Raw genomic sequence first — 17,184 nt, 5'->3', positions numbered from 1 at the left:
ACGATGCTAAGGCCACAGATTAATCAACTTGCTAATTAATAATTTATCGATGATTTTGTTTTGTTGATGTTACCTGAGTTGCCTTGTTCTAGAGAGCCTTCCAATTACCCGGAAAGAGACAATTTACGTGTTATTTTTGTTAGATTCTGGGTGGGTGGAGTGATCGCGTTTGGGAGATTCTAGGGTTTTATTACACGTGGCGCGAAATTAACTGAGGATGTGGTGTTTTATTATTTTTAATGGTGTTTACGAATTATTCCCTTAAGGCCTTTGTCAGATGATAATCGCAGTAATTTTAAATTGATCGGCAGCTTGCCGTCTTCTTTTTTTATGCTATTATGATCACATAGACGTAGGACGACTGTTTAGCGTACCTACCTCGTCTAAGAAAAAACAAACTATAATGAGTTATTTTTGTTATGCTAGTGGTATAAATAGTACATTACGTAAATGGATTTTACGTGCTAACACGTATATAATTTTTTATTTTGGTAATTGTACTCATTCTAGAAAGTTGAACGTTTCCATTTCACAGCTGTTTTTGTAACAAATATATCAACACTGGTCATATATCTTATATCAACTTTTATAGTAAACCCAAGTTGTAAAGAATCTACATCAAGCTGCCGGACCTCTCTCTAGTACCTAAAGATAAGCTCTTTGAGATGGGGGTTATTTATTTCTTTTTAATTTTTGGGGTAATGACACCACAAGTACCTTAGTTTCAGTCTGTATTACAATCAACTATCTAATTTGTTTTATTGAATCAACTATCTCGACTTTTCAGGCTGAATGTGAGGTCTCTATTAGATAAATTACCAAGTGATGCGTCTTGCTAATATGACTTGTTTACTCAGCAGAAGCTAAAGCACAATTGCTAACATAATTCTCTTACTTAAGGAAGTTTATACCTTCTCTATTTACGAGTTGGGCAATGAGGAAGGAGAGAGAGCTGGTCTGGACGAGCTAAGCCATCCAATATGTCTCTAGTAATATAACATCGTCTAAAGAGGCCATATCAGATGCCAATGTTGACATTTAATGGCTATTTAATGGAGTTAGTGCCATGTCGGCATTTCTCATCCATGATTTTAACAAAGGCCTCTTGTTGAGCCAAGTTAGAAAAGTTGAGGGGCTTGATTGCACATTTAAAAAATTTAGGTGCTCGATTGTGAAAGGATAACAATTAAAGTCCCTGCGTTGTCATTATCACTTTAACTTTTTAAAAAAATTACTTAGAATGTTATTTTTGTTTTGCATCGTTTTGATAATACCCCAATATCGACATATTTGTATGATTCAATGCTAATACCAACGTAACTCTCATGGAAAAATTGTAAGTAATTTATTTCGGGCATTATTGGAATGATATGATATGCTTCTGCCTTTGACAAGGACAATTAATGAGGTTGTTTGTCAATATAATAGCACCAAAGAAAAGGGGTGTAACTTGAAATTATGATACCTTCCATGTGGCTGGAAGTTTGACTGAAGTTGTAAGTCAAAGGACAGTCTTGTCTCTTAGGTCTTGTACTTTGCATCGACAGCTTGGACCTCTTATTTTTTAGCTGCTCAAAGTCCATGCAGCGAATTTCTTATTGTAACAGATGTGCATATATGAAACCAAATGGTCCTGTTGCTATCAAATCTAACTTTTTTTTTATTGCTGATTCCCTCAAAACAATCTATACAATTCGATATAAAATTGGTTGTATCACAATTTAATATGATCTGCTTTGCTTCAGTTTATCTACTCAAAGATGTGTAAGTGACTTAGATGACGTCTTCTCATGTTAGAATATTGATCTCCGTGTCATGTGCAGGCCAAGTTTGTATTGGTGCATCTTCAAATTTTGTTAGGCCAATTTGTTCATTGATGACCATTTTGAATGCCTAGAATTAGAGAACCATGATGAGAGAGATTCACATAAAAATAATGATTTTCTTCGTAAAAAAGTGATGCGCCTCCTCTTTGTTTTGGGAGTTGCCAACTTAAGCATCGGTTGGTCCGTGATGCAATTTTATGTCAGAAAATGTCGAATCTTGGCATGAATTGGGATTTCTACAATGTTCACTTTTACTGATAACGACAATTATCGGGAGGTTTTGAGTATGCGGCCAATCCCCGTTACGTGAAAAAATTCACATCTTAATGCGCCCAAAACAGTAGTCGAAGACCGGTGAACACCGATCTCCGGCTTTCCTATTCGGAGCCCTCTCGGTTAATCCGAAACTCCTTTATGGGCCTTGATTCGATTGTGCATTCTTTAGACCGTTCAAGAGGCCCGTCAACATGGGCTTCCTTGAGAAGTATCGGGCTGGGCCGGATTATCTGTCCAACGTTCAATCAAACAAAAAAAGTCGTTTTGTGTTTCTCGGGATAATCTCGTCTTTCTGCAAATTCCTCATGCGACTTAATCAGAGAAACACTTTAATTTTTGTAAATGTTGGAGACGTTTAGGTCTGGCCGTTCTTCTTCACACGTTGCTTCTTTCTTGAACGACGAAAGAGTTTCTTTCCCATGACGAAGTACCCACACTCTGGATAGTCTTGACAATTTATGGCTTTCACATAATCTCATCTTCGTCATATTCACTGTCACCCTAGTACTTAACAGTATACAAAGCACACGAAACCAAACCCCACATATCGATTTTCCTCGTTGATTTGTGGACAGGTATCGTCCTAACATATCATTTGATGGGAGCACAATTCTGCAAGAATTAAAGATATTCGGTGATTTCTCGAATGAATGGATGATGATAACAATGAATGGTTACCTTTCATTCTTTATTTTATAGGTAATGGCAACACAAACACTGCAGGAAAAACATCGATGAGCAATGATCAGCGCCATTTTTCAACTGTTCTCTTCTATCTGAATTCGCCTCCAAACTCGATGAAATGCCAAAGATAGCAGTTGCTCGAACCTACGTATGTCCTAAAATTGCTTTATTTGAATTCTAGGACATAAAATTCGAATGCATTCTCAAGAGTAAGGAAGAAAAAACTGTCTCTCTTTAATTAGAGGGGAAGACAGGGCGTGCAAATATCGGTTTGTTAAAATAAAGATTATATTTAGGTTAAGCGTCAAGTTACCAAAGTACTGCTGAAAGTCCCTATTGGAAGCTTACTTCCAACCGGTTAAACACATACTTTGCACAGTATCTAGAATCGGCACATCTAACCAGTACCCGTCATTGTAGACACTGTGCTTGCTCCCAAGCAAAGAACGGGCCTTAAATGGAGGGCGTGGGCTTCTTAAATGGGCTTGGTGGGTCGTCTCTCTCATTTCACCGTTCTCTCTCTCTTATCGTGGGCGTGGGCTTCTTAAATGGGCCACGATCTCGCTAGCGGGCTTTCAACGGGCCGAGGCCCAGATCCCAAGCTCCGCAACGGAAGGCGGACGTATAAAACCAATAGGGTTTCCACTTCCTTCTCTCCCTTCGAAAACCTTCACCCTCCTCGGTCGCTTCCGCTGCAGCGCGCGCTCTCCGCCGTCTGGGATCTCAGGTGCGTCTCTGTACAAGAAAGCTAAACGCCCCCATACTTTTTCCGAGTCCTCGTCCCTCTCGCAATCGCATCTTGTTTGTGGGTTCGTGCCGAGTTGAGGAAATCGAGTTTCGACTAGTTTAGCAGATATCTTTGCCTCATTTGCATTCGCCTGCGTTTATATTCTTGATCTTGTTGTTGAATGCTTCGTGGGTGCTCTCGTTAGTGCTGTATAAGCCCTGCTGCTTGTTGGGTTCTTTGTTTCTTGTCGTGGGATTTTGCTTCGAGCGTTTACTTCGGCGTGTACTGCTTTGAGTGCTGGGATTCAAGCCTCGATGCTTTCGAGGGTGGCTGGGGGTGGATGCAGGAGAAACGAATTCGTGCCCAGTCTTTGTTCTCGTGCTGTGCCCTTGTTTGGGTGTTTTGGGTATGCCAAGATGAATACGGAGAGCCTTGCGTTGTATCTCGGGCAGCTTTGCTACCCATGATTTTGATCTCTGGATCCGTGTATAGTCTCTGCGTCTGATATGACTTGATCATATGGATTTGTGACGTCGAGTTGCTTAATAATTTTTCTTCTTTTGCGAGGTTGTCTTGAGAGTGTCTCTCCCCGTTTATGCTGATGATGAGTTTTCTCTGCGTTGCAGGCTGCAGTTTATTGATTTTTCGCGATGGTGAAGGTTAGCGTTTTGAATGACGCTCTTAAGAGCATGTATAATGCTGAAAAGCGGGGGAAGAGACAGGTCATGATCAGGCCCTCGTCGAAAGTGATCATCAAGTTTCTTCTGGTGATGCAGAAGCATGGTATGCTCTTATCTAATTTCCTTTTGATACTTGGTACTTGTACAGTTTGTACTCACTGTCATGCTATCCTTGGGGCCATTGCTAGGTTACATTGGAGAGTTTGAGTATGTCGATGACCACAGGTCTGGCAAAATTGTGGTTGAACTCAATGGAAGGCTAAACAAGTGCGGAGTTATCAGTCCCCGTTTTGATATTGGTGTCAAGGAGATCGAAGGCTGGACCGCTAGGTTGCTGCCCTCTAGACAGGTTTGTTCCAAAAGCTTCTCCTTAGACTCGCTATCATCAATTATAAGTTATTTTGCTTTGGAGCTATTGTTTACCTGGTTTTGTTCATGTAGATAGGTTTATTACATTTCTCTCATGGCATTCTGAGCTTAGACTTCCAGTCATAAAATTTATTATTATGCTGCCATATTCATATTGTCTAACATCTAGTTATTGCGTTGACTGAATTGAGAATGAGTCTTATGCTTTTATAGCTTAACATGACTAAAATTTTGCAGCCCACCAATTTCTCCTCTTGATCTAAACTTAGTTACTCTCTGAAACTTGCAGTTTGGTTACATTGTGCTAACAACTTCAGCTGGCATCATGGATCATGAGGAGGCTAGGAGGAAGAATGTCGGTGGAAAAGTACTTGGTTTCTTTTACTAGGCGGAGTTAGTTTTGCTGATGGGTCCCTAATATTTCTATCTATGAGGATTTTGTCGTGTATTTTTAACTGGTTTTCCATACGGTTCACCTTATTGGGTTTTCATTTTTCGTTCAATGGAGCTTTTGATATTTCATTCTGCCTCTATCCTCTACTGCTATATATGCAGTTGAAAAGATATACATGTTTGCTTTTAAATTATGGATGTTCTGGTGATTGTCTAATGACATGGTGGTTATCTGGGTTCACTGTAAGTGCGGGAGTATAGGTCGTACATATGATGTATTAGCCATGGAATCTCCAATCCCCTTTTAAGTTTAGAGTAGTTTTAACTGTCCGGAGCCACTGTGACTTGGTGCATTATCGTGTAGTTCTACTATCTAATTGACAACTGCTCATTGAAGGAAAGAGCAAAATCCTTAGTGGTCATTGGACGGGATATGGTTCAAGTACGTGATAATAACTTTGGTGATTGGTTATCTTGGTCTACTTCTTTGTGGGTATTTTGATGATTCGAAGTGTTTGATAATGGCACCACAATGGCTTGTCGGACATGATGCTGCATTATATGCCATAGGTTTAGCTGATATGATGGGAAGAGCAGTTAAATATCTGGGGTTGTAATTAATAAGGAGAAAACAGTGCCCCTCCATTGCATGACATCTTGCTTCATTAAACTTGTCCTTAGTTATGTTGGTTGTAAACTTCTAGCTGGAATTGAATGCAATGGAGAGGACTGAGGGGTTCGTTCTAGCGCTATGGGCCAATTTTGTCAAACAAGAATGCACGATAAGGTGTTGATGAGGCTGATTTGCCTGCTTCATCATACTATTAAATGTGAAGAGTTGGAAGTGGGAAATTGCAGATTGTCTGAAGGACCGATGATAAATCTGTAAACTAGCAATGGATTTTCATGCCTTTTAGGGTTGAGATTTGTTCTTAGCGAACGCCACTTGCTTGAGATGACTGGCGCGCACTTGTGTTTCTGATCTCGTGGCTATTCAAGTTTCTTAATTGCCTAATGAAAGACCTACTTGCGTGATTCTTAGAAATTTTGCAATTTGACATTTCTCGCGATCTCTCTTCTTTGTACCCGAGCCGATCTCTGGTAATTTACTGTGATTAAACGGTAAGTCCTTAGTCGAAGTCTACTTAGCACTCTCATTATCTTCTTCCTTTAAACTCTGAGAGGCGAGAGCAAGATCCTCACCTCTCTTTCTTTCATATGAGACAGTAAGATAAAGCAGTCGACTCATGTGCTGTTTTCAGCTGGCACTGTCGCTCGATATTTGCGCGACGAGTCAATGACGGTATTCTTCGATCCATCATTGGATAGAAGCTGTCACCCTGTAGGAATCAAAGGCATAAATTATCCCATGCGATTGAAGGTATAAATTCCTCGATCCATCATTGGATAGAAGCTGTCACCCTGTAGGAATCGAAGGCATAAATTATCCTACGTGATCGAGGGTATAAATTCCTCAATCCATCATTGGATAGAAGTGTCAACCTGTAGGAATCGAAGGCATAAATTATCCCGCGTGATCGAAGGTATAAATTATCCCGCGCATCGACAGAACTGTGATGGTAAACGGATACTCTTCATTCAATGGTCTAAACCAACACAGATTGCATCGCTCTAAAGCGAATTACAGTAGCAACGACAGGAATATAATTCTAACTGATTCCTAGACTTTATTCTTCCCCCACTCCAAGAATCTTCTCGTCTAGACTCGCTCCTGAGCTCGACGAAATGCCAAAGATAACAGTTGCCCAAAAGAAACGGTCCCCGTTTCCCCTGCGGCCACGCAAGCGCCATGTCCTTCACCCTCCCTTCTCCTCGTGTCCGTCTCCTCGGACCCGTCGCAGGCCTCCATCGACGGCGGCTTCCAAGGAACCCATCACCGAATTTTTCAGGGGGGGCGTTCCTTCTTCCGGACCTGAATGAGAAGGTGACGAACTGGGGACTGGAGGTGGTGGGCATTGTGTAGGCGATGGTGGCTTTTCTAGCGAGGAAGAGAGGATCTTCGGAGCATATGCTCGTGTAGGTGCCAACTTTTTGATGTCCACTAACGATGAACTAAATGGTATGCGTCGACGTGCCTCTTTCTTACGTTGGCATGGCGTCTTTCGGTTTCTCGTTTCCACCTTTCTTCTTTTTCTCCTTTTGCTTCCTTTCATAAATTCATGGCATAAGGGGAAAGAATAGAATATTAAAACATATCTTTTAGGTAGCTCAATTTGTTGAAAAGCCGACTTATTATTTGTCTGTGGTACGAATGGAATTGATTTTAAATGTGATGGGTCACGTGTTACGAAAAATTACCTTCATTTCAAATAAGGATCGGAAATTTGACAAGAGCTCTTGCATTTGAAATTCCTTTGTAAAAATCGTGCTGTTCCAGCCCTTTGCGTCGTCATGGGTTGGCAAGCCCTAGGATGATGTGCAATCACATTTTCAACATTTTGGTGATGCCATTAGCAATGATTATGATGGAGGATTTGGTTGCGTAAATTGAGAGAGTTTGAAACTCGATCGTGTAAATACTAAATCTAAAAAAAAAAAGGAGAGTTGGATGGTAGAATATGTAGAAAAAATTCCATAAATGTTGGAAATAGGGAATGGATGATGCTTTAAAAGTTTCTTCTATCGTGCATTGCCAACCCAACAGTACCATTCAAAATACAATATTATGGAATTCAATTAGTTACGGTTCTTAAATGTAATTGAAATGAATCGAGGCGAATCATAGTATAAATAGGGAGCTCGATTTTATCATAGTATAGACAACATGCCCAGAAATAATCCCTCTAGAAATTATTTTTCGAGACGCCTAATAATGTTTCATTTGTATACATCTTAATCTGATATTAATATTATGATGTGCTGCAAAGTCGAAATATAAGCACCTAGTCATAGTCAACTTCCTTAGAATCCTCGGATATCCAACTAACAAGATTTCTTCACCCCTAAAAGTGATCCTAAATCCATGCAAATATTCTATCAAGCTGTTACACACATCACAATTTTTATTTATTTATTTATTTATTTTATTATTATTATTGCCTTTTGATATCCTGTATCTATATTTTTCTAGGAGGCCCATCCGATATTTGAAAAGGGAAAATCGAAACGAATACGAGCTTTGATTTATTCGGATAAGAACCAGAAAGCAAAACCCAAAAAGCATTTCAAACGCAACAAAAATAATCTTTTCTCCTCCTATCACTACTACTACTCGTACAAGTATTTCCTTCTTGCTGAGGAGCTAATATCGTGAAGAGAATATTCCCAGCAATTCCCTGAAATCAAACCGTATTTATATCGAAAGCATCGGCGTCGAACCCTTCATACGCACTGATAGCTTCATCGTTCAGGAGTGAACAGGAAGAGAGAGAGAGAGAGAGAGAGGCGCGAACGGCCATGGCGAAGGATCAGCTAGAGGTCCTCAACGCGCTGGACCAGGCCAAGACTCAACTCTACCACTTCACTGCGGTGGTGATCGCCGGGATGGGCTTCTTCACCGACGCGTACGACCTCTTCTGCATCTCCCTGGTGACCAAGCTCCTCGGCCGGATCTATTACTACGTGCCCGGATCCTCGAAGCCTGGTAGTTTGCCCCCAAACGCAGCAGCCGCCGTGAACGGGGTCGCTTTGTGCGGGACCCTGGCAGGGCAGCTCTTCTTCGGGTGGCTCGGGGACAAGCTGGGCCGCAAGCGCGTCTACGGCATCACCCTTATGCTCATGGTGGGGTGTTCCATCGCCTCCGGGCTCTCCTTGGGGAGCTCGCCGGGGGCCGTCATGGCGACCCTTTGCTTCTTCAGATTCTGGCTAGGTGAGTTTCCCTATAATGTCGATTGAAAGTAAAATTGAACCAAAAAAATACCATGGATTCGACTTAAATTGGCATGAACTAGTACATTATGCGGATATTCACCGTTGTGCTAATTGGCTAGGTTTCGGCATCGGAGGGGACTATCCATTGTCCGCGACGATCATGGCAGAGTACTCCAACAAGAAGACCCGGGGCAGTTTCATCGCGGCGGTGTTCGCGATGCAAGGGTTCGGGATCCTCGCAGGCGGGACAGTCGCTATCATCGTCTCCTCCATCTTCCGCGCTCTGTACCCCGCGCGGCCGTTCGTCCATGATCACGTGGGATCCACCGTCCCCCAGGCAGACTACGTGTGGAGGATAATCCTGATGTTCGGCGCGCTGCCAGCGGCCCTCACCTACTACTGGAGGATGAAGATGCCGGAGACGCCGCGCTACACCGCCCTGGTGGCCAAGAACGCCGAGAAGACCTGCGTGGACATGTCGAAGGTCTTGCAAGTCGATATCCCGGTCGAGAAGCAAACCATCGAGAGCCAAGACCGGGTTGAAACCGCCAGTTTCGGGCTCTTTTCCAAGGAGTTCCTCCGTAGGCATGGCTTGCACCTGCTGGGCACGACAAGCACCTGGTTCTTGCTAGACATTGCCTACTACAGCCAAAACCTCTTCCAGAAGGACATATTCAGCGCGGTCGGATGGCTCCCCGCTGCGAAATCCATGAGCGCCCTCGGCGAGCTCTACAAGATCGCCCGGGCCCAAACCCTAATCGCGCTCTGCGGCACCGTCCCGGGCTACTGGTTCACGGTCTTCCTCATCGACCGCATCGGCCGGTTCACCATCCAGTCCATCGGGTTCCTCTTCATGTCGGTGTTCATGTTCGCCCTAGCCTTGCCGTACCACCACTGGACCCTCAAGGAGAACAACATCGGGTTCGTGGTCATGTACGGGCTGACCTTCTTCTTCGCCAACTTCGGGCCCAACAGCACGACCTTCATCGTCCCCGCCGAGATCTTCCCAGCCCGGATCAGGGCCACGTGCCACGGGATCTCAGCAGCCTCGGGGAAGGCCGGCGCCATCGTGGGCGCCTTCGGGTTCCTGTACGCGTCGCAGAACCAGGACAAGGCCAAGGCCGACCCGGGGTTCCCCGCCGGGATCGGGATGAGAAACTCATTGATCGTGCTCGCGGTGATCAATATACTGGGATTGTTCTTGACTCTTCTCGTGCCTGAATCCAAAGGAAAATCACTCGAGGAAATGTCGCAGGAGAATTGCGAAGAGGCTGAAAATCAAGCCAAGAACGGTCCCGCAATCGTCTAGAGCAACGAGAACAATTTACATTAATCTCCTTAGATATAATTCTGTAAATTTGGCATTGATCAGGTCTGCCTTTCAGTTTTAAACATCTCTCTTCTTTGTTTTCGGAATTTTTTGGCCTAATGTTGCCAACTGAGTTTTGCTGCATGACCAAGTTCGTGTTTGGTTTTGGAGTTTATTTCATATGTTTATTACCCAGAAGTATATTTACTAATGATTATCTTTATGATTTTAATTTTTTTCTGTCCACCACCATAGTTGCATGTTGAGAGATACTTGTGGGGACGGAAAAGTAGGTCCGATTTTGAGGATTGGTTAACAGTTAGCTAAACGCTAACTTCATCAGAAAGAAAATTAGATACTAATTACGAAATCAAATCCATTGATTTTTATCGCATCTATGGATATTCAGAGAATATTCAAATTCAAAAAAATTCTGATGTTATCTGTCATCCACATTGAACTCATGGAAATCAAAGAAACTACAGGGAAATTTCATGTTTTTAAAATTTTCAATTAGGCAGAATGTGTTTATCGTGGTGAGTTTCTTATTACATACATTGACCCAATCGATCATTAATTTCTTCTCGAATGGTTCGATATCAGATGGACTTATCTTGTATTGATTCATGACTAAAGCTTTTACGAGCGACCATATTTTCTTTCATGATTAGTCTTGAGAGAATGCATTAGTATTGATCCAAATCTAAAACCTTGGTACCCTTTTTGTTTTTTAAACGTGGTAAACAGAAGCGCTTGTGTTGTGTTCAATCCAGTTAGACACAATGTGAAAAGAATAATTATATTGAAAGCAAACAACTAATTTCATAAAAGCTATTGTCGAGCATGATAACTTAGTGATACTGTGTGTCTTAGTTCAAGTAATGTTGTGAGTAAACCTTTGCTAACCTGTGCCATGGACATCCACTCCCTTATGTGAAAAGACTTTCTAGTTTATGGCCCGAACATGTAAAACCTACAGGGGACCGAATTATAATGACTCAAGCCGAATGTGAAGTTGTTGACTTGTGAGTCTTATCCTAACATCCAAAAAGGATAGCTTAGTTAGTCGTCCCTTCCCATCCTATTTGCTCATAAGAAAAGGAAAATCACAATCTAAGTATCTAGTAATTGACTTAGATAAATAGTGACTCAATAAAATCTGACTCTCGGTTAAAAAGAGCAACACTAGGCATATTGTGACTACCATACAAAACAGTTAAAAAGAATAACGCTCGGTATATTATGACCACTATACATAAGTAGCTAACCAAGCGATCTGGCTAAGTGTAAGTGAGTCATATTCAATCATTACTAAGAATTTGTTTGTTCAAATGGGGGTGCTTGGCTAGCATTGTTCTAACTATATCTCACCAAAGAGGGATGATTAGTGCCTAATCTCAAACTAGGAACCTACATTAGGAACCCCGGTTGCAACAAATTAGAATAGGGAATTGACACAAAAAATCTATTTCGAAATAGATCCATTCATGTGTTTCGGTAAGAATTAAATTTTTCATAATTAAATGAACAAGTCACATATTTTGCTACAAAAAATTATCCTTAGTGAATTTCTTATGTTGGTTTTTGACCATAGTGCAAACTCTATTCAGATTTTGGAGAGGTAGTAGAAGTTTCATAACCAATGCAATCCGGTAAATTTAATTGTACTCGTAACTACTTCCACCAAAGAATCATGAACATGAGGAGATCATTTTATGGATGGTTAATAGCCTTGACTATGAGCAAGACTTTGAAATCCGGTACTCAAGTCTAGTGTTAATATCTACACATTATGCATCGATGAATTTCTTGTCTAAATTCAAATCGACGTATGCCAACTGAGTTAATCAAAAGAGTTTTACTAGCATAACAGTTTTTAAGATATTATGAGGATAATAATTTTTTTTAATTACAAATTCATGAAAGAGTTGACTCACAACATTTTATAATTATTTATTATTTGATTTTTTGTAATTCACAATAGATTATTATTCTTATAATACATTAAAAAAAAAAAACCATCACCTAATCATTTTTCTAATCAAATTTTTACTTTTCTATTTTATTGTTGGTCGGTAGTCAAAACCTTACCTTTTTTTTTTTTTTTTGTCGGCAACCAAAACTTTACCTTGGCCGCCTAATTTACTAAGGTTCCACAAAAATTCACACCGATCACACACGATCCGTGTCCAAGGGGAGAAAGATCGGGTGCGGCCTCGCCCACAGTACGCTCGCCCACCGACGGTCGTCCACTCCGCATAGCCGGATACAACTGTATCAACGTAGACGCGTTCGTACGCGGTGACCCTGACCTCGCCTCGAAAAAGAAAACACCTTATTTTCTTTTTCTTTTTTTTTTTCCTTTCAAATTTAAAAGATCAAAAAAAAAAATCGAAAAAGGGAAAAACAAAATCATTTACCATAAATTTCCATTTTCCTTCCCTTCTCCTCCTCGTCTCTCTCCCCCTGTCCATGTCGTCGCGTGCTTGTTAATTCTCCCCTTTCTACCGCAGGTCTCTCTCTCTCTCTCTCTCTCTATTCGCCGATTCGCATCGTGGTGTTCTCAGATGCGGTCGCGCTGTGCTGGATGCGCGGACATCGATTCGCGATTCTGATTAAGCTCCGGAATTGCATTTCCTTTTTTTTTTTTTTTTGGTGCAGGGAAGGGATTTCGTCGCGATCCTTTTCTTCATCTGCGGAGGAGGAGGAGGAGGAGGAGGAGTGGGGGTGAGATTCGATGGCGGCACCACCGGCGAGGGCCCGAGCCGATTACGATTACCTGATCAAGCTCCTCCTGATCGGCGACAGCGGTTCGTCTCTCTCTCCCGTCCCTCCTCGCTTTCCAGACCTCTTTCTTTCGGGCCCCTTTGTGTTTGGTTTTCCTGAGTAAATGGGGGAGGGAATTAGTAGGAGTTTTGAGAGTTTGGAGCGCTGCGCGTGCTGCTTTTCCTGGTTTTCGTTTGAGGATTCCGGGCGCGTGTTTCAATGCTCGTTTCGTTTGATTGGAGGCGATTGTGAGGTCCTGGGGTTGGGAGGTGATCCGACCGATTTTAGAGGGTTTTTTTGTGGATTGTCCGATGCGTTTGGTGAATTGGTGTGGCCCTTGGCGCGCGTGTGTGTGCTCGTTTCCGGGATTCGTTCTTGGGAGTATTTAAATGACTCGAGAGCCAATTGACCGCCTAACCTGAAAAGCGAGAGGATTCGGTCCGGGATCAATGAAAGCTTGATGAGGTCGAGACGTGGTATGACTGTGAGGATGGACCCGAGAAATTAGAGCCGGTTGTTAGTATGTCTTATTTCTAGACTGTATTGAAGTCGGAGCTAGAACGATAATGATTCGAAAGGCTCGATAGTTTGATCAATGAGGCAATTATGCACATAGTGTGTGCAAATGATACGATCAATTCCCAACTTATTATTCTTTCTGGCATATTGTCACCATCTGTGGTTGCTGTTGCTTCTGACAAATCGGCTCCTGGACCTGGGAACTCATGTGCAGTCCATTTAGATCGAGATAAGGCATGTAGGCTTATTTGATGGTTGATTACATGAACATTGTGCAGGAGGAGGGCATTTTGCTTTTCTATGATTAGGCGCATTAGTGCTGAACTTTGGAATTGGTTCGGAATCCTAAGTCCCATGCTAAGCACACATGATCCAAGCTTGATGAGGGGATTTCTTTTAATCAACCTTTGTTTTCCAGGAGTGACCCGTCTCGTCTGATAGAAGGAAACTGAGCAGTTTAATCTTTACTGATATAGCTAAATATGCTTCTCAAGTTAACAGTTGACTATTTAAACGTCTCCAGTTTTGCAGACTTGATTCTATGTATTTGGTTTTGATAGCGTAAGTCTTCATTTGACGACTTCCACTGAGAAAATCTACAGTTACTTACTCGAGCGTTATGTTGTTCTGTTCTCTTTTGGTATATGAGTTTTAGTTCATCTATAGCAAAAGTAATAGAGTTTTGCTGTGTGCTGATCTGACGACAGTGTTATGTTCCAAAATGTTTCAGGTGTTGGGAAGAGTTGTCTGCTCTTGAGATTTTCGGACGGTTCCTTCACAACTAGTTTCATCACCACTATAGGGTTTGTATCATGAGGATGAGTATATTAATTCCTGTATATGCTATTTTTAGTTATAGCTATGCAAATTAGAGTTCGGGGGCGTAATGGGTGGGAAGACCACGATAGTTCAGAGTTCTTCGAGAATTTTATGACAGTTCAAAGACCAATAATAATGCTGGGCTAAATGACAGACATGCAGGGATAGTTCATTTAGAAATTGACAATAGTGGAATTTACATATTCATGCTTTTTGTATACAGCTCTTTAATTGTTTCGTTTGGCTTGATTGATGGATATCAGATCAGGGGATGTTCAGGAGGAGGGGAAAATCGGATGCTCCTTTTGAGCTTAAACTCTTCAATAATGAAAATTCTCTCATTTGTTGTTCTCTTTCCTCTTAACAGCATTGACTTTAAGATCAGGACCATCGAGCTTGATGGAAAGCGAATTAAATTGCAAATCTGGGATACTGCTGGGCAGGAGCGCTTCCGAACCATCACAACAGGTTTGATTGAGCTGAAAATAGCCTCTGTTCTTTAATGGATGACATTTTGTGTTGGGATTTTTGTACGAGGGATGCATTCTAAGCCACGTTTGCCCTGAAAGCTTTATTTATCAATTCTGTAGTAATAGCTGAAGCTACCTGCAATTCTACTGGATTAGATTGAATGTGATTGTGATGTATTTGGCATCTTGAGGCTATGTAGAGCTCAAATGTTCAATCCCAAGAGTGAGTTTTTTCGAGCTTTAAGCTATTCTCATATGAGAGAGCTGATTCTTTTGACACATGAACAAACAGTTAAAACTCAATAGACTGAGAGATGTGAAATCTTGTGGAAACCACACTGGTAGGCTGATGACATAATTATCCAGCCAAAGGAGTGTTAATTATGGCTTGGTAAATTTTTGCTCACTGACACCTGAATGAGTTTCAAGCATATAGCCCATATATCCTCTTCTTTCCCTAAGTCCTCATTGTCCTCCTCGAGGTTGCATCCTGCGTTGTTGTTAATGGTTCTGTTTTTTCCTATTCAAGTTCTAATAGCTACATATGTATTCACATTCTTTTTTGGTTTTTCAGCTTATTATCGTGGAGCTATGGGCATTTTGCTGGTGTATGACGTCACCGATGAGTCATCTTTCAACAGTAAGTTCTCCTTATCTGAAGATTTTTGGTAGTCCTGCTTATAAGTAAGCTGCGTTTTCAGTACTGAGGACATCATGCTGATACTTAATTGGTAAATTCCCATGATTCTTTATACTTGATCGTAGTGTATCTAACAATAGAGCTATTTTGTGTATTGTCTGTTGATGGTCCACTAAAAGAATTTTTATGAGCATTAACTTGAGTTTTCATTGAGTACTTTCCTTGTTGTACTTCAGATATCAGAAACTGGATTCGCAACATTGAACAGCATGCTTCTGACAATGTAAACAAAATATTGGTGGGAAACAAGGCTGACATGGACGAAAGCAAAAGGGTAAATGACTATGGCTTTTTGGCTGTTTTGATCGGCACTTTCTTTCTAAGCACCTTCATCCCCTGCACCCTCCAAAATCCTTACCATGGCTCTCTCTCTCTCTCTCTGCACATGCTGTCATTGTACTATGATGGATATGGATGCTTGTTTTTGGAGAGAGGCGTGGACTAGTCCACTGTATACTGTTCTTCCAGTGTTTTTTTTTTTTTTTTTTCCTGGTTAAGTGATGAGAAATTCACTATGAGGCACCAAGGGGGTGTCAACACGTGTGCAAAAAGAGCTTGTACCCAGAAATGTCTACTGATGATTAGAATGTACTTTTCTTTGGCATAGGCTGTACCTACTTCCAGGGGTCAAGCTCTTGCTGATGAATATGGTATCAAGTTCTTTGAAACAGTAAGTTGCAAGTTGATGCTAGAAGTAATTTTGCAGTTGGAATCATGCTTTCTGCTCTGTTAATATTAGAATGTCAATGATGCAGAGTGCAAAGACCAATATGAATGTTGAGGAAGTATTTTTTTCAATTGCGAAGGATATCAAGCAAAGGCTTGCAGAAAGTGATACGAAAGCCGAGGTAAAATTAGTACTTTTATTTTTCAGTTTCCTCTTGAATTCTTTAGGTATTGCAGATTTGCTCCATCACACTCCTACCTGCACTTAGTACTTGTAAAATAGTGAAAAAAAAAACTCTCCTGCAGCAGAGTCTGAGAATCAGTTTCATGTTATCGTGAGAATGAACCAACATCAGGGTAAACTTATCGATGAAATGTGCAAAAAAATATTGCCAAATCATCTATTTGGCAATTGACCAAATGGATAGCTGTCGAAACATGTATATTATCTATTCCTATTTTCCTGTCGGTTATTTTTCCGAACCACCTTCGACAGGCTTGTCCGGTCTTTGCAAATTGACAAATATGGCTGTCCAATGCGAAAATGCCATTTTTAATGGCCTAGGGCACTAGTGGATGGCATATTGCCACGCTCAACACAAGAGAGTACAGTGGAATCAACATTCTGTCATGTCTACTGCACTGGCCTTTGCCCCATTTGCAGTAGTTCCTGTAGATGCAAAATTGCAGTATGAGAGGGGTGTAGGTAGAAGGGAGAAAAGAATGACAACAATGAATGCTTGATGTATGATGCCTCATAATCCAATTAGAAAATCATCTAGTAAGTAGAGAGGGGATTGAATGAGTATTTGATTCTGTTGCCATTTGCTTTCAGCCTCAGACAATCAGGATAAGTCAACCAGACAAGACAGCTGATGCTGGCCAAGCTCCACAAAGATCCTCTTGCTGTGGTTCGTGAAGAAACAAACAGGAGAAGAGGAAAATACAAGGAAATTCTGCGGGTGGTATCTTTATTTTTTTATGAATGGCTTATTAGGATGCCAACTTGGTGGCTTGCCTTCACATATGTATTCTGCCTATTGTTATTTTTATGATAGATCCGTTTTTCGGGATACTTATGTTAGACTGTCTTTTCTGTCTTCGCAACTTCAGTATGTCCAACTGGTTCCTCCATTTCGTTGTCCCTTC

At 41.5% G+C, this 17,184-nt stretch overlaps 3 protein-coding genes across 3 annotated transcripts; all 3 read left to right on the top strand.

The window, feature by feature from the left end:
• Nucleotides 1–3,403: 3,403 nt before the first annotated feature.
• On the top strand, nucleotides 3,404–5,172 carry LOC104454280 (40S ribosomal protein S15a-1). Its single transcript, XM_010069082.3, has 4 exons — nucleotides 3,404–3,513; nucleotides 4,140–4,296; nucleotides 4,382–4,542; nucleotides 4,852–5,172. The coding sequence occupies exons 2-4, from the start codon at nucleotides 4,164–4,166 to the stop codon at nucleotides 4,948–4,950; spliced, it is 393 nt and encodes a 130-aa protein (XP_010067384.1). The 5' UTR covers nucleotides 3,404–3,513; nucleotides 4,140–4,163; the 3' UTR covers nucleotides 4,951–5,172.
• Nucleotides 5,173–8,372: 3,200 nt separating this feature from the next.
• Nucleotides 8,373–14,560, top strand: LOC104455866 (inorganic phosphate transporter 1-4-like). The gene is made up of 3 exons (XM_010070582.3): nucleotides 8,373–8,784; nucleotides 8,906–10,034; nucleotides 14,463–14,560. The coding sequence occupies exons 1-3, from the start codon at nucleotides 8,373–8,375 to the stop codon at nucleotides 14,506–14,508; spliced, it is 1,587 nt and encodes a 528-aa protein (XP_010068884.2). The 3' UTR covers nucleotides 14,509–14,560.
• Nucleotides 14,526–16,954, top strand: LOC104454279 (ras-related protein RABE1c). Its single transcript, XM_018877317.1, has 6 exons — nucleotides 14,526–14,667; nucleotides 15,244–15,309; nucleotides 15,546–15,643; nucleotides 15,977–16,039; nucleotides 16,125–16,217; nucleotides 16,871–16,954. The coding sequence occupies exons 1-6, from the start codon at nucleotides 14,526–14,528 to the stop codon at nucleotides 16,952–16,954; spliced, it is 546 nt and encodes a 181-aa protein (XP_018732862.1).
• Nucleotides 16,955–17,184: the final 230 nt, after the last annotated feature.

The sequence above is a fragment of the Eucalyptus grandis genome, chromosome 7 (genome assembly GCF_016545825.1).
Source record: "Eucalyptus grandis isolate ANBG69807.140 chromosome 7, ASM1654582v1, whole genome shotgun sequence".
Lineage (NCBI taxonomy): Eukaryota > Viridiplantae > Streptophyta > Magnoliopsida > Myrtales > Myrtaceae > Eucalyptus > Eucalyptus grandis.
This window is presented reverse-complemented; position numbering and strand designations above follow the sequence as displayed.